Here is a 25,137-nt window from a genome sequence, read left to right as displayed (position 1 = left end):
CCCTAACAGTACATGTTTTCCAGATCTCCTAGTTGGTGCAATGAAGTGCAGAGCTGTAACTAGACTTTTTTTTGGTGCCCTGAGCCAGAAAGAGCATTGGCACCCCCCTCTGTTTAAATGGGGAGATAACCGACCCAAAAACGGCCATGGCCTCATGGGGAAGAGATAGTTGAGGCCTGGGAATGCTGGGGATAAAAATAAGAGGAAGCTACAAGTGAGAATGATGATAAACAGAAAATTGACAGGCCCAAACAGTGCCCCCTGCCCTGCGGTGCCCTGTGCCATGGCACAGGTCGCACTACCCTAGCTACGGCCCTGATGAAGTGTATTCATTACTGGCTCACACATTTTAAAAGATCAACAGGTGGTGATAATCATTTAATTTGTGACACTGAGAGGATCTTAAAAACATGCCACTTATTAGTATTGTATGCTGTTTCTATTGTGGTCATCCTGGTGTGGCTGGGGAAGGAGGTTTCCAGGCAACTGGAAATCCCCGTGTTTGCCTATGGTAGCCTGAAGTATATGTGTGTAACATGTTGCAAGCTGATTTAGTATTGACATTGCTATTGCAATTTTCACTTTAATCAGTCTGATCTGTTATCATCCTTGCCCCCATTCTGAACGCTTTTTAGTTTGTTTTCTTGTTTGACAGAATATTTCATCTTGCTCAGTGGTAAGCAATGAAAAGCTTGTAAAAAATTTGTGAATAGGGGTGAATACTAATTTATTGGTGCTGAATATGAAAAATACATATTGTACTTATTATAAACCTGTATATTAAATAGCTTTTACTAATGGTTTTTCAAAAATGTTTATTGAAAATTTACCCTGTGCACATAAAATTTGCAGGGCCTTCTCCTGCTGTCTCTCACCATTACATGTTAATCAACCCAATATTTGGTTCCACCTCATCCTGTACCGATAGTTATAATAAAAAGTGCAGCTAACAAAACAAGAGTCAAATACTACATATAATGGTAAGTTAGTAATATTATATTTTGGCATATTAAATGCAAATATGATTTCCATGTGTATTTTCTCACTGGATGTTGGGGAGACTCCAAACTATCATGGGGTCCTCATGGGACTCCCCTGAGGAGTCAACCCTTCCCATTCAGCCTTATCTTGGGGAATGGACCTAATGACTAGGAGTACCTGGTCCCACCACCCTTGATGATTAGCGGGTTCTCTCCCTTGGGCACTCTTCCTGAGGGGGAACATTTGAATGTCGGTAAGTATGATGCAAGTCAGAAAAAGAGGGGCAGCACTTGGGCTATGTCGTGGCTGCTACATCGTCATTGCCGCCCACCAGAGTTGGCCTGTGTAGTATGCAATGTTGTGGCTGTTGCTTCATACCATAGGTTATCAAACACTGTCCTTAGGTCCCCTACAGGTAACATGTACCAGGTCACCCAGCACAGTGGCAAACGCAGGATTTTTAGTGGGGTGTTTCTAATATATATATATATATATATATATATATATAATACACACACACACTCTCTATATATGCGAGACACACACACACACACAGCATTCAGTACATACACTAATACTGTAGAATTCACACACCATACATGCACATGCTGACGCATACACACACAGCATACTTCCAAAATACAAACACATAGCATACTCACAGCAGCTTTTCCTTTGATGTGTGGGCTCTGCTGCTAGCTGCTGACGTCCTCCTAAGTGCCGGGCTGCTGGGCAGCAGCGATCCTCCCCCAGACTCCCATGCTCACTCTGGGGGTCAGCTGTCAGTGCTTCCACGTCAGGTGATATGAGAGCCACCTGACGTGGAAGCGCTGAAAGCTAACCCTAACCGGTAGCTGAAGGGGACCTAGCCGCTACCAAACAGGCAGTGCAGTGGCCGGGCAGCTGAGCAGCTCCGATAGTGGGTGGCCCGCGGCTGGTAGACGGAGACAAGGCTGTCTCCGTCTCTGAAATTAGAAAAAGTGGCCTGTCATGAGAGGGGGTTTCTGGGTGCTTAGAAACCCCCCCTGCGTGCGCTACTGCAGCAGGTGCACAGGTGTATTCATTACTCACTGACACATTGTAAAAGATCCACAGGTAGAACTAATTATTTCACAAGTGTTTCTGTGAGGAGACCTGGGAAACATGCACTATTTGGGGTCCTGAGACTGAGCCTGAGAACCTGTGCTTTACACAATGATCAGGCATTTTCCAACTTCTTCTGTATCTTTTTAAATACATGGGCAATGCTATTTACATGACTCTCGCGTGTATACAGCCAGGGGCGTAGGAATGAAAATTTTCATGGGTGGGCAAAAGACCAAGGACTACTATAGAGCCTGGAGTCCTTTTTTCTCGCTTTTGGTATCTTGTTTTATGACCGTTGTAACAGTGACTGTAGATATACAAAGACTCCTAATTTCATGTTAATTTTTTTCAGTGTTTCTGGGGTTGGCCAACCCCAGTTTCATTGTTTGTTTTACATTTAAAAATTATTTATACATTAGTAAATAAAGATTACCTACCAATTGGTACAATAAACTGTTAGAAAGATTGTTACATTTAATTGCTCATCTTTACATTTTTCATAATCATTAATCTAGTTTTAATTCAGATTTCGTTAACAGCCTAATCTCATTTGACTGGGAGTATTTTTAAGCTATAGTCACTGCCTCACTGGTTATGGTATGTGCTATAATATCTGGTATGTGCTACAATGTGGAGACAATGAAATTGCTACTAACATTTTAAAACGTCCGCAGATCTCAATCATTCGCGCTCTCTGTTCCATTGTCATACAACTTACAAGAACAGCCCATGGGAAGTGCAGCTTCCTGGTCTCCCGTGTCTGCTTATGCTTACTGCAAATTGTGATAGCAAAATAAGTGGGGCTTCTAAGAAAGAAAAAAAGAAGTGTTTGCAAGAAGAATATGTACACAGAACAAACATGAAGATAACTTAATTTTTGGTTAACAGAAACGACAAAACTTGGCGAGTTCAAATAAAGCGATTATCGCCTCATCCCCCAAAATTGCGCGGCCGTTTTTCTCCAAAGTGCGCAACTTCCCAAATTTTTTGGGGGGTCCTTTATCATTGGGGGGGGGGGTGTCCAAGGGGTTCTGAAAGAAATCTCCATATTTTTAAGCAAAAATAGGGATTTTGCATATTATTTCGCCTGGTCTGGGATGGAGAAAATTTTGCTCCAGTTTTTTTTCGCCAATTGCGTTTTCGCCAGTTTTTTGGTAAAAATATCGCTGTTTTTTTTTTTTTTTTTGGCAAAAAAAAGGTCAGTTTTCGCCAATGGCGAAAATAACGTCCGTTTTCAACACGAATTTTAATACGGCCCATAAATTTTAAAAGCCTTCACATATAATTTTTTATTTAATTTACCCAACCAGCCCCAATATCAAGATAGTTAAATTCTAATTTAATAACTAGTCCTCCTTTTCTGCTAACTGTGCCACACAATTGTTGATAATTGTCGACCAGTCGTACCCAACCCAGCAGTGGCGTAAGTTCATCCCAGATGCCCGAAGGCAAGTTATAATTTGGTGCCCCTGTCATAGCCGCTGACACTGTAATGTAGCAATTTGCATGCAGACAGGCTATAGATAGATGAAGGCAGCAGCTGATGGTCTGACATGGAGCTCTCCGCTAGTGTAAGTTGGCTTTTCAGGTGCCGAGAAGAGGTGCCATGTATTAGGCGGCCGTGATGGTACACTCCCAGTACATAGTTACACCCTAAGTGGGGTGAATATGTTGTGGACAATGGAGGAGTTACCCCTTCAGTGCTGGAGCCCGGTGGCAGGCGACTCCATTGTCTCCCATAGTTCTGCCCCTGCAACCCAGCATGTGCTCTTAACTCTGCCTCTGATCTATGCCTCTATTCCTCTCTAATAGTAACCTCTCATTTCTAAAACTTCTCTGTAGCTGCTTCCCACCGCGTCTGACCAGTACTGCCCATCCTCCAGTTTTCCAAAATCCTCCTCTTCACCACTGAATCATATCCATTTGTATACGCTGGTTACAGTGAGATGTATTTTTATTTTCCACTGTGTTTGTTATTTATTAAAGAAGATTTAAGTTCAAGAGTATCCCAGTGACGAAAATAGCATTTGATAAGTAGCTGATATACAATGTGCGTTTTATCAGTATTGAAAAATTAAGACCTTTCAAGAGACCAAAATTTTTAACAGTTGGAAACTACAGGTGGTATTATTGAGCAGAGCCTTACTGGTCTTCTCCAGAGTCCTATTACTGTCCTACCCCAACCATACCACACAGTACAGTAGAGCATGGCATTCCAGACTGGTGAAGCAAAGTTGAAATTGGAGATTGTATAGCCTTAACTTCATGCCCGTTGTGGCCTCTTCAACTCTGGAACTCAGGGCCTGATTCAGAGATGGACGTAAATCCTGTCGCGACTGTGTCCTTCTGTATGCAGCAACTATAAAGTAAAATGTCATAGCCGTTAGGACTTTGACATACCCACCTGCAACTTAGCAAATCCTAATGCTTGCATACAAAGATGCAATCATCGGTCACAACATAGGCTGTTTGAATTTCTGAGTGTGACTACTCAGAATGACCATCGGAACCAAGACGCTGGAGCTTTCGCAACTGCGTACAGGATCTGCAGTCGCAGGCTGAGACACCGTGAAAATTTGTCAGAAAATGCCTGCATTTGATTCACCGTCCCCTGTTACCTCCCACAAGTGGTTCCTGTCTATCACTTTGCGAATAAATCCTCTCTGCGACCATTGTCACAAGACTATTGTGGCGCAGTGCGACTTGGCGTGTGCAATTGAAAAAATGTCGCCCATTTGCAGAAACTTTGTAATTGCTTCTATCTCTGAATCAGGCCCTCCATGCAACATTTTGCTGTCATTAGCTCATTTCTCGTTAGCCGCATATCGTTTAAGCATCATTAGCACAGAGGCATTCAAAAATCAGGCTCCTTTTTAAAAAGGAAACAGTGGCACAATTAAATCAGTAGGCTTTATTTTACTGCTATCCCCAGGGCAAACATGTCAACCCGCTGACGTTTAGGAAGGCTTGCAGACTTTTTTCTTTTTCTATAACATTTAAAGGTTTAATAGACTTCAACCGAATCATAGACCTTTATTAAAATGTCATTTTGGTGCTGCCAATTTTTATTCACTGAATGCAGCTCTGTCTGCCAGAGAAGTGACAGGTTTTTTTTTCTTCTTATCTTTCACAAATGAATGTTCTTTGTTGCTGTCTAAATCTGCGGCAGCATCTCAAGAACAAATTATTTCCTTCTATTTGCACGCCTACAATTAAACACTGAAGCCAGTTTGGGATCTTTTGATAAATATACAGGAAAGGATCTATTATCCGGAAAGCGTGGGAATTTGTTGATGCATTAATTTTTTACATAATTTAAAGTACCATGCCTTAAATATATAACAGTACATAAAAAAATCGCCCATTACTATCGCCACACTTCTCCTGGAATTCCTCTTTTTAATCCTTAAATTGTAATACTAGCAAAAAACCACTTTGTGATTGTGTAAATCTGCATACGTTTCTCACCAAAAAATCCTTGGTCTGAAAAATCTGTATATTTGCCTATTTATAGAGCTGTATCTGTATCTGTTGCATTTACGACTGGTTTGCCATAAGTCCTTAGCAGGGCCAAGGAGGGGGGGGTGGACCTGGGTACTGGATGGGGTGTGGCCAAATAGTGTAGGCGTGGCCAGGACCAATACAAAAAAAGAATATTTGCAAGTGGGCCGATGTGGAGGAGGAAGGGGGGGGGGGCTGTTATCACTGCCCCCTGCAGAGAGAAACTACTGTTGCTCAGCAGCAGTGGCCGCCCTTGACCCTCCGCAGCCCAGCTCACAGCAGCGTGTGCTGGGCTGGGAATGGAGGGTGGCTGCTCTGCCACTAACAGGTAAGTATTATGGGAAGGGGGGGTGATGGCCCAGGTAAGTAGTACCCCCTTTTGGCACCCCTAAATATCAGTGAGTACTGCATTTACCGTAAACTAGCTGCATATGACATATTTACCCTTACATCCTGGACTGCAATGCCCACATCTGCGATAACATACCCTCATGTTTCCCTTATTTATTTGTTTTAGTTTGAGTTGTGTTATTTTTAGTAATGCTCATCTACAAGATTACAGTTACCTATTATACATAGAAACTTAGAATATCATTCATAGTAGAACCTACAGGTCCATCATTTTTGTGTAGATTTCCTTTTATTTTACCTTTTTTTTTGTTTTTCCTGGGGTAATCGGTCACCTAGTGGTTTGTGGTTCCACCTAGGCACCCAAACTTACACGGCCATTAGCTTTCCCTTAATGCTAAAGTAAAAGCCAGATCTCTCGATTGGTGAAAATGAAGTCATAGGTTTATTTATTTAATCATAGATTGTGGGGTGTCCAAGGAAGAAATGCATCCAATCAGCTGCAGATCATAAACCATAACAATGGGGGTTGGGGTGCACAGTACCAGATAAGGGGGGTGACAGGGGCAGCACACAGATGGGCCCCTACACAGGGTCGGAGTGACCATGTCGAGAACAGGTGCTCAGCTGCCGTGGCTCAGTGTGCAGCATGCACAGCACAGTCAGTGCTGCTGTATACAGAGTAGGGTCTCTCCTGAGACCCCTCATCTGCATCACTCACCCTGTGATGAGGGGACTCGGGAACCACTCTGCGCAATATGCAGCAGCACAGACTGAACACATGGCTATAACAGCCAGAAACATTCAAGAGGTGTGTAATCAGGGGCTCTGGGGGGCTGTGGGCAGACTTTCCAAGACTATCCCGAGCACCATGCACTGTTCTCCCCTTCAGGCTTGAAACTATGGGGTTTATTATAATGCGTTATTAAATAGCACCACCAATTATGCAGCATTCTACAGAGAAATGTACTTCTGTGGTTACATTGTTCACTGCTAGTGTCATGTTAGTGGTATCTACGCATATAATAGTTTTGATTGTTTGAAACGAACTGATTTTAGTCGTGAACAATTTGATTGGACATATATGGAAGTGTGTGTGTGTGCCCAAACAATCGCATCTCTCATTGCATTCACAAACATTGTTAGGTTACAAAATGTTGATCTGGTACCTGGGGTGTAAAAAGCTGCTCTACAAAGGAAATCTTAATGTATTAAAGTGCTATGATGTTCCTAAACATCAATATTTTGGTTTGGTAATGTCAGATTCTTCTGGCATAATAAATAAACACCTATTGCAGTTTACTGTTAATGAGTGTGTCGTCATTGACAAACATATTAAACAAATTTACATTGGAATACAATTCCGTCAAAACAGGATTCCATTTTCTAACAAACCTTTCTCCATATCTCATTCTCCCATTCTATTAGGTTTTTATCATTTGAGTCCTTGAAAGATGATTTTGGTGGAACAGCCTGACATTTATAGTTGGTTACAGGTCCTGTGAATGCTAAGTGTTGAATCTTCTTAATATTACTATTCTGCAGTTCTGAGTTCATTGAAGAATGACAGTGGTTTGTGTCGCCATCCTATCATTCTTTTCTCTATACCAGAGCTATGAGCAATTAAGGACTGTGCTATCATTGCTCACAGCTGCATAAAGGAATTTGACTAATCACAAACTGCAATCCAGCCGATTGTCAGGGAATGTATCTCATTTTGTTACAGTTTTTTGTTTTTCATTTAACCTGCATTCTCTGAGGCGCTGGGCATCTATCTCCGTGTGAGACAGGAACAAAATGATAAGCCAGACAGGTCTTTTTGCTACTGATATTTTCCAGTCACCACTCTATCCATTCTGACTCCTATAATATACAGATAAACACGTGCATACTTTCCTAATAGCTGAGTGATGGCCGCTTAAGTGCATATTCCTAGGGTTTTTCTGTTGCACTGTTTCAAGTTGGTTTTGTTTTTCAATATCCTGGCTCTTTAGAGTAATATATTTTTTTTTAAGGTAAAGTGAAATTAATTTTTTTAAATGACATGTTTTTATTCGAATATGGTCCACATTATCTAGTTATCACCTCAGTTAAGAAAACAATATATTGTATTACATTGAATGTAATAACAATGCTGTCTAATCAGATAAGTGTTCAGACGTTGCTCATTGCACACAGCCATATTCTATCTAGATCTGTTCACGATGCCAAAGCAATAAATTTACTACTCTTGTTTACTTATAGAACACATTTTAATAAAGATCATTGGAGAAAAGGACATGGTCTATGCCGCAGCTTATAAATGCACAAGCAGTTTACAATAAAACAGCTTGGTAAAGTGCAGGTAATACTGACCTTTGTTTAGGGCAGGGGTCTTCAACCATTGGCCCTCCAGCTGCTGTGGAACTACACATCCCAGCAAACCCTGCTGCCTTTTTGATATAACAGAATGCTAAAACTGCGGCAGGGTATCCTGGGATCTGTAGTTCCACAGCAGCTGGAGGGCCAAAGGTTGAAGACCCATGGTTTAGGGGATGTTTTAAGACCTCTAAATGCTGTGCTGAAGCATTGTGTACTGCAGTGTACAGTCCTGTCACACTGTCTTATTCAGGTTATGAATAAGGGCAAAAAAAGGAGCAATTTTGCTCCTGGAATAAACCATGTTGCAGTGCAAGGAGTGCAGATATATTTATTTTTAGGCAGGCAGAGCAAATACTGGCTGCCTTTGCATGTAGCAAATAAATACTGGGCAGCTTTGTTTTTACACTGAAATTTAGAATTAAGCTAGTACACACCCCTTACAAATCTAAATATCACTGGTCATTTTAAATCTGCAAATTTGTTTGCTCTTACTACTAGTGATGTCCATACACCTTGAGATATAACTTACCATCACACAGACAGACCAATCTGATCTTGTCATTGACAGTCAGATAATTGGTCTATCTGTCTGATGGTGAGTATATCTGCTGTCTGGTCCGAGCATCAATAATTGCATCTTTCAGGCATACGGAAAGCTTTCTCATGCCCGGCATACCAATAAGGGCCGCCTTATCTCTGAATCTGAACTACAGTATCTAAATGCACAGAGCTATCAAATTTAATTATACCAATGGTTCCCAAACTGTGCACTACAGCTCTCTGGGGTGCTGCTTCACGGTCACCGGGGTGCTATGGTGCCAGTGGCCTAAACAGTCTGGCCAGTGTATAATTAAAGGTGACTAAGGGCAGTATTCAGTTAGGCTGTGAAAAGCCATTATCGGCAATAAATTCTCACTGATGACGTCATTTTCACTTTTCCCCATATTCAATTTCAAAGACTTTTTTTCGTAGGTGCGAAAAGTCTTTGTAGAAAAACGGTGATAATGTTTCACCATAGAATAGGTGGCGCTAAAAAAGTGCAGAATCGGGGTTTTGGGGTGCAGACTTAAAAAGAAAATACCCTGCACCCCTTGGAATGTCCCCTAAAAGTAATGTGTCAAAAATGTTTTAAAAGTTGAATAGGACACCCCAAAAACAGTGGTTTTGTTTTGGGGGCGAAAAAAAAGTTGGGGACAAACTTAAAAACGAGTGAAATAGACTGGGGGGGGGGGGGGTGTCCCCAAGTATGCGGCAGGTGTCTTTTTGGTTGCGGCAGGTGGATTTTTGAAGAATTTTAAAAGTACACTTTAAGGACTTAAAAATAAGCTTGCAACCATTTTCATGTACCCCAAATTTGATGTGACTAGTTATTTTTTTTTCAAAAATGTTGCTAAATGCTATTCTTCACCACTTTGTTAAAGACTCATTAAAGCACCTGCCAATACCATTTAAAACCCTAATTACCTTTAGCAGGGCTTTTCGGGGGTACCCATAGTTATCCCCCATGTTAGTACATCTTTTGAGGGGTGACAGTATGATTTCCCCAAAAAGTTACAGGACTTTTCGCTACTTAACTTTCCGCTGGGTCCCGTCTTTGCCGATTCCTAAATGGATATGGGGATACGCGGGCATGCGCCCGATACTTTATCCGCAGGAAAACCTGCGATGACGGCGAAAGGTCCAGCCTCTGACTTTTCACCTCTAATTGAATATGGCCCTAAGAGAAGATATGGAGAGGGGGAGAGAGACGGAGGGGGCAATGGATAAGAATACCACGTTTTTTTTCTCCATCTTTTTTCTCTTTATTCTTTAATTACTTATTACGTTATTTTGACCCACCTACATAAAAAATGGGACTGCTCGGTAAACATTACATATGTAAAATATTGCCCTCGAAGTTTTTTTTTTTCTGTTTTTTTTTTTCTGTTTTTTTTTTTCATTTTGTGACTACTCAGATTTAAATTTATAGTAAGATGATTAGATCTGGTCTTCACAGCATCATCCTCATTCAAGTACAGCTTTTCTAGTCTTTTATTATACTTCCTTAAGAAATGTACCTTGCCCCCCTCTTATTTCTGGCCTTTATAGAGGTAAAACATATTGGTGACTCATTAGAAAGAGACAGAAGGTGTGTCATGTGCAAATTGGATATGTTGTGGGTAAAGATTAATAAAATATTAAAAAGTGTGAAACAAAATCTCCACCTGGCTTCACATTTGGCTGCAAAACACTGTCTGTTTCACCAGTGGAAATTGGCTATGATCCCAATCCTAATTTGAGTTCTATTTGTTCCGTGAAATGTAATCGTCCTCTTTTGTTTGTTTGTTTTTCTATATGAAATCTTTTAAAAGTGCTTTCATTGTTGTTTATTAGTATCATTGTCATTGTTGTTTTTATTATCATTTTATTATGTTCTCTTGTATAACGTGCCAGCTTATTACACAGCCCTCTCAACGAGGGGTATCCTATGTACACAAATGATATACAATAAATGACATGAAACAATGTAAAGATGGTTTATGTCCAAATGAGCTTACAATCGGGGAACACTTAATTATTGTAGCTGAATAACAAATGTTAGCGGTTGGTGGGGACACATGTTTATGGATACATATACTGTGCTAATTCCCAACCTTACAGGTGCAATGCTAGCTACACCCTTATTCATCCCTCACTCAAATGAACACGATATGTTATCACATGTTTTAGAGTTGCTATAAATTAGTCGGGATTGTATTTTAAGGCATCAGTAAAGTTCTAATTAAATTGTTTTATTACTTATCAGTTCAACACTTTGGAGCCTTACTTATTTGCCCACTATCATAAAGTATAGGTTTCAGAGCTATATTTAGCATGTTTTCCTTTGCTTCCATCCAGGTAATCATCGTTGAAGACTATGCAGATCCTTTTGATGCTAAGCAGGGTCCAGGCAGCCAGACTACAGCAGAGATAGTGACTGAGAATGATGGCTATATGGAACCATATGAAGCTCAGAAAATGATGGCAGGTATGGAAAGACATTAGTGAGTGTATACATAAATTGCAGCAGGTGTTGTCTGTCTCCAGCAATTGATCTCTGCTGCTTATCATATGTTATGTTACCAATGATAAAAGCAAAGTCCGCACACCACAGGCTCCTGTCATAATGTAATTTGCTTATTTCAAGATAAGTAACTAAAGTAGCTGGGAAAGGAAAGTGGATGGACTTGAAGTTGGTCAGTGGGAGAGATGTGGTACAAATTGGTTACAAAGACTAAAATCTTTATGAACTCTGTAAATATGTTTTTCTTTTATTGAAAGATGACTGTAAAATATAGATTTGCTAATATGCTATGCTCATATCTCACAGGGGCTTAGAAAGAACTGCAAGGGTAAAAGCTTTCATCTTGTAAACTGCTTAATATCTAGAATAAATTATTTATATTGTTAATTGTTTGATGGTCCCTGTTGTAATTTGCATTCATCAAATGAATATCTTGTGTAAACAGAATTGGAGAATTAAACTGAAAAGGGTGTTTTAGTGAGTAATGCATGTTATGGGATATTTTAAAAAGCCCTTTTGTTTACTGGTGAGGGGATATTTATGGACTGTAGAAGAGATGATAACCTTTAGTAGCTACTAACAGCTTGAACGCTGACAGTTTAGAAAGTGCAGTCTCATATAGGCACAACAATGCATGTTCTTTAGGCTGTGATGTGTCACTGCTACCAGTACTGGGGATGCTATGGGGTTAAACCAATTATATGCGAATTGCGAGTAGCGAGTTTGTTTCTTGAAACTCGCAGACTTCGCATCGAAGCGCTCACCTGAAAATGCTCCAATCCAATTAAAAATGCCTATTCGCACTACTCGAAGTGGAGCGGTGCGAGTTGACTGCCAAATGAGATTTGAGAGAATTGCATGAAAAAGTGGGGAGACCATCCTAGACCCCCCCGCCCCAAAATGGATAATTTAATTAGCAGGACCATATAAAAGGCTGTTTCTGGGCATTAGGAAGGTAGTTTTTAAATGGTATCAAATGGATGATTTGTGTGTTTGAATTTTTATTTATTTAGTTTGAGATTAAACGAAAAAAAAAAATGATAAAGAAAAGTAGGAGAAAAGGTGATTTTGGGGTACTTTGAGGGCACATTGAAAAATTAATGATAAAAAAAATATATTTTTCAATTTAAAAACAATTATGTAGTTAAATTTTGGGTGCCTAAACTAACAAAGTTGATTTTGGGGTAATTTGAGGTAATTTTTTTTTTTTACCCCCCAAAAATGCCATGTAATTATTGGACTAATTAAGCTAATTGGAAAATTCCAATTACCTAATTAGACATTAAGGGGGTGTCCAAAGGGTTCAGCACAGTGTCCCAACATTTTAACCTTAAAATAAAGATTTTCCTTTCCATCTCTCACCCTCAGGGAGGTGCGAATGAAAAGATGCGAATTCAGTCTGAGAAATCGCACCTCGCAATTCGGACCTAGTTGTATTGACCCAAATGTGTCTTCTATACATGACTGAGGACCACACAGTCTGCTTATAAGTGCAGCTAAGTTTCTTTGTACTGTTTCTGTCATATTAGTTTAAATAAACGAATAACTATTACAGGATTCCAGCTTTCAAATAGTTTAATATATATTTTCAGATGCTGGTAATTCCCTTTGCACCCATTTTCTTCTCATTAGAGTGCCCTCAGCATTTCCTGGTGGTGTTAACGCTCTGATTGGGTAGTCTGTCACCTCCAAAAAGTGCTGCTCTGCTGAATGGTGAGAGAACTCCAGCTGTGCTCAGAATTAACAATATCCCTGGTTCCCTGCAATGGAAAATGTGCCAGTGCTGAACAGTGAGGCGTACAAAGCAATAACTAATTTGATTGATAGATTACACAGTGACAGCAAAAATACATCCATGACTTCTTTATTAGATCACACTTCCCAAGGTGTATTAAACTTAATCCAAACTAGTTTATCAGGATAAGTCTTTGATTCATTAACTGTTATTGATTACTGATGGCTCCTCATCAATTTCAGGTTGACTGCTTTAACTTATTAGGTTGTTCTGCTTCAGTGAAAATGTTTTCTCCTGCAGTTTCTTGAATCTTAATCTCACTTTCTGCACTAGAGCACTATTTATGATGTGTAGCAAGAAACGTGTGTTAAAGAGACGGTACTGCTTTTTTTGTTGGGTTAGATTTCTAGTTATTGGTTTAGCGTAGAGAATAATGGGAATTATTAATTATTTTTTTTGGTGGGCAGTTTGAAAAATGATGCATTTGTGTGGCCTTTTTTGGGTGTATTTTCAGGGTTTTAGGCAGTGTACTGTATCTATAACTTTTTGCATGAAAAAAATTTCTTCTGTTTCTTACAGCTTAGACATTTGTCATTGTAAGATTAAATCTTCTCTTGTTGGTAGGCCTTTCACTACTTTTTAGGCTATTTGTTGGAGACGCTCCTCGACATAAGGTTTAATCCATGAATTATATCCGCTGCTAATCGAGGAGGCGCCTCCTGCACGAGTCTCCCATGAATTGTTGTCCCTGTGGACAGTACACGTGGTGCTGCATAGTGACATAATGGTTTCTTCCTGCATCGTTTTATTGATACCCCTTTCAGACATACAACCCGGAAAATTTCCTGCTCAGACCCGGGAATTTCTCCTGTAAAAAATCCCGGGTATTTGGTCTAGACCCCCCTTTCACACTACAGTTTCTACCCGGGAAATTCCTGGGTAGAACCATTCATACAAGAGCAGGGTTTTTCAGAGTTTTACACAGTTTTATGAAAGTGGATGATAAGGTGTAGAGGGACAGGTGGGGAAAGTGACACAGGGACAGGTGGGGAAAGTGACACAGGGACAGGTGGGGAAAGTGACACAGGGACAGGTGGGGAAAGTGACACAGGGACAGGTGGGGAAAGTGACAGGGACAGGTGGGGAAAGTGACAGGGACAGGTGGGGAAAGTGACAGAGGGACAAGTGGGGAAAGTGACAGAGGGACAGGTCACTGAAAATATCTGCTCCTACTCCCTCTCCCCCCCCCCCCAGCCCCTCTCCCATATGCAGCATGTGTGAAAGAGCAGAGCAGTCTCCCTATACCTGTAGTTTCCCAGCGCAGCTCCGTGCAGCAGTGAGAATACGGTGAGGCTGTAATCTCTCCCTCTACTTCTGCCTGGTGACAGCCGGAAAGTTCCTCCGCTGGGGCTGAGGACAGGGAAGCCGCTGATCTCAGTGCTGCCGGCGGTGAGTATGGGAAGGGGGGGTGCTGGCACTGTTACCGGCGGCGCTGCTACCGCCGGTAATTACAGGGACAGGGGGGCCACTGCTCTCAGTGCTGCTGGCGCTGAGTATGGGAAGGGGGGGGTGCAGCTGCTGTTACCGCTGCTGGTGCCCCCTCCCCGGTGGCTCAGTCGGAGCCAGGGCCAATCAGAAGCTGCCTGGTGCAGCCCGGTAGTAAAATCCCTGGGTTGCACCATTCACACTAGAGCAGGGTAGTTTTCTCGGGACTTAAGTCCCGGGAAATACCCTGGTCAATTGCAGGGTCGGCTACCCGGGAACCTGTTCCTGGGTAGGTACCTTTCACACATACATGAGACCCGGGAATTTCAGTATGTCTGAAAGGGGTATTAGTGTCCACATTGGCTTCTGTTTGTAGAAAATCACTAGTCAGGATGAACACATTTTATTTCTGTCAGCTTTGACTGCTCTGCATTGAAGCTTTACTAGTCGATTAAGTGTTAGATAGATTTTTACTTATATTTGGCCAAATACATGAGATGAGTTTGCCTTGTTTCAACTTATTCTTAAGGCACACACATTAAATTCCAAATGTAGCAAATCCATTTTTTAATCCGCTCATATTGTTTTTTATTTTTATTCCTATAGTTGCATTGCATGCACAGTTTAAGTAAGGCCTTGAAGCCATTGCTCGCTCATGATACACAAACTTTAATCTGAATAATCAATGTCAAAACAACTGAGCAATTACATTGTTCAAGTTTGGAGTGTGTTATCAGTGAAATATATAAAAAGCAGTTTTAAGCTGGGTACACACTGAGACGACCGGCCCGGCAATCGTTCTGACTTTACAGACTATTTCCCTTGAGCCTAAAACTAGCAAACTTGAGCGTACGCACACTGCAGTCTTGTAAATGACCAAACAATATATCATATTGTTTAGTTGTATACAATTTATCATTGCTCCTGTACACACTAGAACAACAGTCTTTAATATCACTGGCTTGGAGATGCAAGAGGTGACTTCTTCAGAGGGAATGGGTATGAAATACCACCGGCCGCATGGCCGGCGGTTTGATTCCCGTCAGCAGCAGCCCGACAGTAGCAGAGCGCGACGCAGCGGAAGCCCGACAGCGCTGGAAATCCGATCGTGGATAGGCAAGTATCCATTACCCTAACCCTCCTTAGGGGTGCCTAACCCTAACTTCCCCCCCAAGTGCCTAACCCTAATCCCCCCTCTAAGTGCCTAACCCTAACCACCCCTTTCCCCGCTACCTAAACCTAAGTCCCCCGGGGGGGTGCCTAACCCTAAATCCCCCCCGGGGGTGCCTAATCCTAACCCTCCCTCCCCCTAGCCTAACCCTAACCCTCCTGGGGGGGTGCCTAACCCTAAGTCCCCCCCGGGAGCCCTAAACCTAACCCTCCCCCCCACGGCTGTCCGCTCGCGGCGCCCGGCATCACTACGATCGTGATGCCGGGCGCCAGTCTCCCGGCATCGGGGAAATGCAGGCGTCTACATCTAGACGCCCGGCAATTCACCCTTGCCGGGATAAGACAGTCGGGAAGCCGGCTGCCGGTATATAGGCAGTCGGCTTCCCGATTGCTTCCCCTTCAGAGGCCAAGGGCAAAATGTAATAGGGGGAGAGTTTTTAGAAAATGTGAGCGAAAACTGTCACATTTTTAAACTCAGCTAATGTAATAAAGTCACAGAGCATGCAAACTTGCATGTTTTTCTGTCTAAAAAAACTCAAGATTTAAACTCTCATCCAGGTGTTTCCTGTTTTGAAAATACAACTCAATCAATGTAGTAGTGTGAGAGTTTTACTGCTAAACGCTTACATTTTCTAAACTCTCACCCTATTACATTTGGCCCCAAATCGGAATGACCTATTACCTGGTTGTCCAGTTCGATGTACACACCTGGCCAGGGGTCAGGGAACTTTTTTACCTTATACCCCAAAATATATTTAGTTGCGCCGACGTTACCCCCTTGATTTGAAAGGAAGGAAATCCTATAGTAGTGCCCCCATATAATGCCCCTGTAGTGCCATCATATAATTCCCCTGTAGCAGTGCCCCCACTGTTATGCCCCTGTAGCAGTGCCCCCACTGTTATGCCCCTGTAGCAGTGCCCCCACTGTTATGCCCCTGTAGCAGTACCCCCACTGTTATGCCCCTGTAGCAGTGCCCCCATAGTTATGCCCCTTTAGCAGTGCCCCCATAGTTATGCCCCTGTAGTGCCGCTTGTACAAAAAAAAAAAACACTTACCTTAATCCCCACTCCTGCATCCACCGCCGTCCTGTCCGCCCGGCTACTCCTCGGAACTATGGGAGAGACGTCCTGACATCTCTCCCATAGTGCGCATGGGGAGAGCCGGAAGCTGGAGTTCAGAAGAGAACTCCAGCCTCCAGCTAACACAGCGCTCCAGGGAAGGAGCCGGGCGCCCGCTGGTAATAACATCTCTGCGGGCGTCCGGCTTAGAGCCTCCCTGCGGCGCTGGGCTGGAGGTCACTGGCGCCAGGTGCATCGGCGCACCTGGTTCATGTGCACCTCCAGTCCTGCATCCATAACCCCCAGGAATTTCAGTTTTACCCCATGTGGAGTAATTTACCCACTGCACTAGGCTATGTGCACCTTATTGCTAGCGATGTTATCAAGTTTGATGTGCAGCACAACATCAAACCTGACGACGTTGCATGGGAGCACGCATATTGGCCCTACACACACTGAGCGATGTAAGAGATTTGTCATTATGAAACGGCAAATCGGCCCGACATCGCTCCAACGTGCACCCAGCTGTATGGGTTTATACTACGGGTAGAGTTTAGTGTGAGATTTCAGAATTTCTAATAATTATCACCAAAATCAATAATCTTCCATGCATCTAATAATTATTCATTTTTGTGCTGTTTCCCTTTCTTAATCATGTAAGGATAAAAAAAAAGTCATTTAGTGTTTTTCTTTTCTGTGTATTAGCCTTTGGAGCTGCAGGCTTTATAGCATTCCGTGTCCTCAAAATTGCATGTAAAGTGTCCTTGCTCGTCTTGCTTCAATACACCATGCATGCAATATGCCTGGCGTAAATGAGCCGCCAGGTCCTGTGCAACTCTACTAGCATCGGGTGTCTTTTTTTTTTTTTTTTTTGGTGAAAAAACGTCTAAGATGCGATGAGGCTAGGACACACAAGGAGACTGTGCAGATTAATTTGATATAGACACTTGTATAGCTGAGTCCCTAAAACGGAACTTGGTGTGGAATAAAGCTGCAGCCACTGTATAGTAGCACTTTGCTTCCTGATTCAGAGACTTAGCCCACACACTGGACGATTTTAGGTACGATTTGCATGAAAACGACACATCGGAATGATACATTGTTTAAAAAACGTGCAAATCGTGCAGCTTCCAGGAACGATAGTGATCCGATGCGCGGTCTCGTGGGTTGTTTGTAATATCTTCAGGTCATACCTACTGCAGAGTAGATTTGGCAATATCGTTAGCGATTTGGTGCAGATCGTTCGTGTTTTTGCACCTGCGATCGATTGTACGATAAATTGTACAATCTGCGTCATTTGAGTGGCATTTTGCTGGATACTCCCTCTCTCCATTTTGTGCAGCATCGTGAGGAGACAGGAGTGGCAGCATACACAGCATTGACAGCATTTCAGCCCCGTGTCTACTGTTGGTATGTGTGTACTGCTGGCCACCATTGTTTATCCCACTGAACACCAATGTAGGCCCATAATGTGTATTTATTTTACCCCCCTGAACACCAATGTTTACCCCCCTGAACACCAATGTTTATATACACTGACCACCAATGTTTGCCAGGCTTGCCTATCCTCCCGATATGGCCGGGAGCCTCCCGATTTTCGGGTGCCGCTCCCGGCCCCCCGGAAAGGCAGGCAAGCCTCCCGGAAGTCTCACACCCTCCCCACCTCCCTCCTGAAAAAAACAAATGCAAGCAGCGGGGGGCCCGGTGACGCGATTCGCGCAGAATCGCGTCATCGTGGCCCCGCCCCCTGCTTCACAATGCGGAAAATCACGGCATTGTGAAGAGGGGGCGGAGTCACTATGACACGATCGTGCGGCTCCGCCCCCGGCTCTGCCCCCAGTGTGACCCAAAATGTCCGCCCCCAATGGCCGGCCCCGCTCCCCGCTATTAGCCGACAATCAGCTCCCTCCCGGAAGGCTGGAGCTGATTGTCGGCAAGTATGATGTTTGCCCACCAATAAAGTATGATCCCCTGTACACCTATGGTTGCCCACCAATAAAGTATGATCCCCTGAAGCACCTGCTTTATATACCCCTAGTTAGTACAGTCCATTATTTGAATTTAGAAGAAATCTTTAAGATAATCATCAGGTGTTTGGTTAGAAAATTATATATCGTGAACGATCTTACAATTTTGAAATCGTTAGCGACACACAATGATATATCGTTAGAGCATTGGTAGATCGTTTGTCAAAATGAACACCTTATGCATGATATCGTTTGTCCAGGACTGTTGGGGAGCTGCCAGGAGTTCAAGGGAAATCGTTAATGACATTGGATTGCACCAGTGTGTGGTACCTTTTGGTTGCACAAAGAAATACAAGTGATGCATAGCAAATTTATTAGCACAGTCTCCAGGTGCATCCTAGTCTCATATTGCGATGAAAATGCATTTTCTGCAAAAAAAGATGCCCAGCGCTGAAAAAGGGGCTGTTTGGTGTGACTGCAAGAAAGATGAGTGAGAAGACCTCTGTATATTAACTGTGAGTTGTGCTGGGGCAGTTTACTTTCCCAAACTGTACTGCAATTGTGCATGTCTCAGAAGAATTGGTGGTCTAATCCTTAACTTCTGCTAGTAACTCTGAGCCCGTGCAAGATGTAGGTATGAACACTGGGCAGCTCATAAAGATTTCTGACTCTGGTGTTGTGGTATAGAGGGCTATAGTATAGAGGTAAGTAGGAACCCTTCTATTAAAGAGTGCCCAGACCCCTGTGTTTTGGTTCTAAATCATAATCGTGTTTTGGTCTTTGAAAAACCATCCTCAAGTGTTTTGGTTTTGTATTTCTTATTTATTTTTATAATTTATTGAAACAACTAATATCCTGTAACTTCCATTTTTTTTTTATTTTATAATCCCAAGAATTGTGAGAAGACCCGAGTCAGGACTCTGGTCTATTGGAAACCCAAAAGTGAATCCGAACTGGGATTCTATTCGACTCTAAACGCCTAAAGTTTGGGTGTGTTCATTTTTCTCAACAACCGAACTGCTCATCTTAGTTAATACATAGCTTGCTTGAAGTAATATGAGGACTAGCTTTTTAAATTGGTTGTCGTGATTGGTCCACTTTTCTATAGGGGAAAATGGTTGAAATTCAAACTAATGGTGGCTGTTCAGGTATCTGCAAGTGAAGTTATTTGTTTAAAGAGACCCCTATATTTGTGTTACTGTATGGGTGAAACTAAAACACTTAAGTTCATTATATTCAAAATACCAGTCATGCAACATTTTTAGTATGAAGAAATATGTGGTATTTCACAGACGCTCTGAATACACAGTTCTTCAGGGGATTAGAACAGTGTAATCAGATTTTGCCTGGTAATAAAAATACATGCTTGTAAATTGTGGAATTCACACCGTCACGAAATATGTGAAATGAGGGCTGTCAGCAGAAGCTGTTCTGACCTTGTGCTTCATGGCATTCAGTTTGGAATGTTTTAGGAACTTCTGTAAATTATTGAAATTCTTATTTCTGTGCATCTATATACAACCGGAATATACAACCTGAATATATATGTTTTAATTATTTTTGTGTATATTCTTGTTTTCTACAGTCAGAGCTTCTTGTAGTCTATGCCAATGTTAACCTTCATAGGGTTAAACCAGGATCTCTTCTCTTATCTGTCTCCTACAAGTTGTAGTCATTGTCAGATCAAAAGAGCATCTTCCATAACCTATGACTCCTCTACATTATATAATGGGCTAAGAGAGAGGGCTTATCTTTAGCTTGTATAGGTTCTTCACCCTAGTATGTTTTCCCTTTTATACTGCCTACATTGTGACTGTGTGATTATATTTATAATACATTCCGTGTATACTTGCAGTGTGTTTGTGTATGTATATATGTGTGTATGTATGAGTATATATGTGTGTGGTTGTGTATAGATAGATAGATCTGTTCCTCATGAATGATGATCCATAGTACAATAGGAACCACACACAGAGTGGGTAGTTACAAGGCCACTCGCCAGGTTCAACTGCAAATCAGCATATTTTCAACTTTTAAGAAATAGTCAATCAAGGTCTCAATCTGTACACCAACGTTTTGGTCCAAGCATAGACCGTTATGAAGGTATGCAGCAGATAAGGGAGTATAAGTGAGTATTGTAAACTAACACAGTATCACAGACTATACATCAGTCAGGAAGCCAGTAACAAATTTTCCTCATCTAGCCCCTGATAGTGTTCTCCCCAGAAATTTTAGCTGTAACAGATAGATCGTTAATCATAGCAGTATGTGGTTAAGGGACAGATAACTTCTCCAACGTCACCACAAGGACTTGTAGCAATACAAAAAAAAAAAATACATATAACTATAATATTAATACCACTAACAGATGAAGTGAAAAACATTGATTGCCTCACCTGCCAAGGGGTGGGTTATATTAGGCAGCAAGAGCATCTCCAAAACGGCAGGTCTCATGGGGTGTTTACGGTATGCAGTGGTTAATATCTGCCAAAAGTGGTCTAAGGAAGGCGATCTGGCAACAGAGTCATGGACGCCCAAGGCTCATTGATGTCTGTAGGGAGCGAAGGCTAGCCCATCTGGTCTAATTCCACTACTACTACTTTAGCACAAATTCCTAAAAAAAAAATGCTGGCTATAATAAAAAGGTGTCAAAACACACAGTACATCACAGCTTGCTGTGTTTGTGGCTGCATAGCCACAGACCGGTCTAAGTTGCCATGCTGACCCCCTGTCCACTGCCGAAAGTACTGTACCTACAATGGGCATGTGAATGTCAGAACTGGGCCATTAAGCAATAGATAAAGGTGGCCTGGTCTGTTGGATCACAATTTGTTTTACATCATGAGGATAGCCGGGGGCCGGTGCGTCATACATGAGGAAGATTCATCCCATAGCTCTCCCCTGTTTTCTCTTCTTTTCCCCATCTTCCATTGCGGCACTTGTGGGTTGCAGCGATTGTGCAGAAAGAGGCGTTTCGGTATCTACCTTGTTAAGTTTGAGGGGTCTGTTTACTAAGTAGTGTTAGGAGTAGTGAAAAGTGATAAGGTGCCAGCCAATCAGCTCCCAACTGCCTTTTTCAAACACTGCCTGTGAGATGGCATTTAGGAGCTGATTGGCTGGCACCTTATCACGTTTCACTCTTCACTTTTCACTTCTCCTAACACTGCTTAGTAAATAGACCCCTGAGTCTGTTGTAGTAGTTGGAGCTGATAATGCAGTATAGGTGCATGCTAAGGCTCTCAATGCTTATTTATACAGAATTACAGTCCGGTGCATAAATATTGGGACATTGACAGAATTTTTATATTTTGGCCTCTATTCACCACCACAATGGCTTTGAAATGAAACAAACAAGATGTGCTTTAACTGCAGACTTTCAGATTTAATTTGAGGGTAATTACATCCAAATCAGGTGAACGGTGTAGGAATTGCAACGGTTTCTATATGTGCCTCCCACTTTTTAAGGGGCCAAAAGTAATGGGACAAACTAAACAATCCTAAATCTAACTTTCACTTTTTAATAGTTTGTTGCAAATCCTTTGCAGGCAATTACAGCCTGAAGTCTGGAACGCATAGACATCACCAGACGCTGGGTTTCATCCCTGGTGATGCTCTGCCAGGCCTCTACTGCAAATGTCTTCAGTTCCTGCTTGTTCTTGGGGCATTTTCCCTTCAGTTTTGTCTTCATCAAGTGAAATGCATGCTCAATCGGATTCAGGTCAGGGGATTGACTTGGCCATTGCATAACATTCCACTTTTTAGCCTTAAAAAAACTCTTTGGTTGCTTTTGCAGTATGCTTCGGGTCATTGTTCATCTGCACTGTGAAGCGCCGTCCAATGAGTTCTGAAGCATTTGACTGAATATGAGCATATAATATTGCCCGAAAGACTTCAGAATTCATTCTGCTGCTTTTTTCAGCAGTCACATCATCAATAAATACAAGGGAACCAGTTCCATTGGCAGCCATACATGCCCACGCCATGACACTACCACCACCATGCTTCACTGATGTGGTGGTATGTTTTGGATCATGAGCAGTTGCTTTCCTTCTCCATACTCTTCTCTTCCCATCACTCTGGTACAAGTTGATCTTTGTCTCATCTGTCCATAGGATGTTGTTCAAGAACTGTAATGGCTTTTTTAGATGTTGTTTGGCAAACTCTAATCTGGTCTTCCTGTTTTTGAGGCTCACCAATGGTTTACATCTTGTGGTGAACCCTCTATATTCACTCTTGTGAAGTCTTCTCTTGATTGTTGACTTTGACACATATACATCTACCTCCTGGAGAGTGTTCTTGATTTGACCAACTGTGGTGAAGGCGTTTTTCTTCACCAGGGAACATCAACCATAGTTGTTTTCCGTGGTCTTCCGGGTCTTATGGTGTTGCTGAGCTCTCCGGTGCATTCTTTCTTTTTAAGAATGCTCCAAACAGTTGATTTGGCCACACCTAATGTTTTTGCTATCTCTCTGATGGGTTTGTTTTGATTTTTCAGCCTAATGATGGCTTGCTTCACTGATCGTGACAGCTCTTTGGATCTCATATTGAGAGTCGACAGCAACTGATTCCAAACGCAAATGTCACACCTAGAATCAACTCCAGACCTTTTACCTGCTTAATTGATAATGAAATAATGAGGGAATAGCCCACACCTGTCCATGAAATAGCTTTTGAGTTGATAGTCCCATTACTTTAGGCCCTTTAAAAGGTGGGAGGCACATATAGAAACCGTTGTAATTCCTACACCATTCACCTGATTTGGATGTAATTACCCTCAAATTAAATCTGAAAGTCTGCAGTTAAAGCACATCTTGTTTGTTTCATTTCGAAGCCATTGTGGTGGTGAATAGAGGCCAAAATATGAATATTATGTCAATGTCCCAATACTTATGCACCTGACTGTATATAATGGATATCATTGTATATGCATAAAACTCTTAGTTTACTTTTCATTTTGCTTGAGTGGCTTGGACATGGTTTCTATCAAGGTTTATGATTTACATTAGGATATATCCTCATGTTGAAGTTTACAGAATGTATCTTTGGTACATGCAACCCAGGTTGTGGTCAGCCTGCATCACATGTATAATAAATAATAAGGATGATAATAAATACTACCAATTATAGTGAGGATAAATTATCAAATAAAACAATTATCAGATTAAAATAATAAATGAGATTGAATATACTAATAGAGAAGTATTCAAAATAACTGATGCAGTGACAAGTGAATGTGCTCCCACATTGCGTGCACTGAAAAACATGTGTATTAGCATACAGAGTTGTGCCATGTTAGTAGTTCTCATCCTTAGTGGGCAACATTTAGCTTAGTTCTTATTCTTCCTATAGATAGACAAGATACGTTGTAGCCACCAGCACCCCTGAACTGCTGCTCAGTCCACACTCTAGGTCACCAATCCTTTAAAGTACATATACATAAAATGAGTGGTCCACAAGCGCAAAGTTCCTCTAACACTTCCGGTCCTGATAATCCTCTTGTCTGGAATTCCTCACCGTCTCAGAAAGAGAAAAGAGAGGATGAAATAATCTATTATGTTCACATATCCTTCTAGAATATTCAATTTATGGAGGTGTTCTTCCCTTTGAAAACTCACCTCACACCAATGAGATGAGTGCCTATAAAGGTTTCTTTTATATCCCTTCCAGTCTGATCAGCATAGGTATTAGCCACATACATCAAGACCCCTCTTATATAAAAGCTTACCTGGGAACAGGTATCGACATTCACATAAGGGTAGAACTCTTATGTGAACGTCGATACCTGTTCCCAGGTAAGCTTTTATATAAGAGGGGTCTTGATGTATGTGGCTAATACCTATGCTGATCAGACTGGAAGGGATATAAAAGAAACCTTTATAGGCACTCATCTCATTGGTGTGAGGTGAGTTTTCAAAGGGAAGAACACCTCCATAAATTGAATATTCTAGAAGGATATGTGAACATAATAGATTATTTCATCCTCTCTTTTCTCCTTCTTATTCTTCCTCCCCAGGAGAAGCCCGGAGAGGAGAAGCATTTATGCGGCAATGGGGTCGGGACTGGACAGTTTGCCTCATTAAGCCCCGCCCCTCACAAAAAATTGCATCGAATAACGCATATTTAAACGGGGCAGGGCCAAATAACACAACACCGATTTCTGAAAATTGTCCCCATTTTGCCCCCTTCACTAGGAAGTGGGCATGATGCAGGAGAGCTGCCTACTCTTCCACAGGTGCTGGGTTTACCCAAAAAATTGGGAGCTTCCCGCAACTTCCGGGTGAGTAGGCAAGTATGGTGGACACTAATGTCAGCCTTATACTAGGTGCAAAAGATATATATCGAACAAATCTCTACCCTTATGTCCAAATAAGTCAAAGAATTATTAGTTCAGCCCACATAAT

General features: G+C 42.0%; 1 protein-coding gene across 4 annotated transcripts in view; it reads left to right on the top strand.

Annotated features, from left to right (window-relative positions):
- The window catches only part of SHF (Src homology 2 domain containing F), a 336,957-nt gene that overhangs the window by 81,269 nt on the left and 230,551 nt on the right, over positions 1-25,137 (top strand). For all 4 annotated transcript variants that reach the window (XM_088445631.1, XM_088445614.1, XM_088445623.1 and 1 more), the window contains exon 2: positions 11,155-11,284. In XM_088445631.1, coding sequence (XP_088301757.1) covers positions 11,155-11,284 — 130 coding nt within the window. The remainder of the gene's footprint in view (positions 1-11,154; positions 11,285-25,137) is intronic.

The sequence above is a fragment of the Taudactylus pleione genome, unplaced genomic scaffold, assembly GCF_031769625.1.
Source record: "Taudactylus pleione unplaced genomic scaffold, aTauple2 ptg000019l, whole genome shotgun sequence".
Lineage (NCBI taxonomy): Eukaryota > Metazoa > Chordata > Amphibia > Anura > Myobatrachidae > Taudactylus > Taudactylus pleione.
The sequence above is the reverse complement of the archived record's forward strand: the minus strand, read 5'-3'. Positions and strand labels throughout refer to the sequence as shown.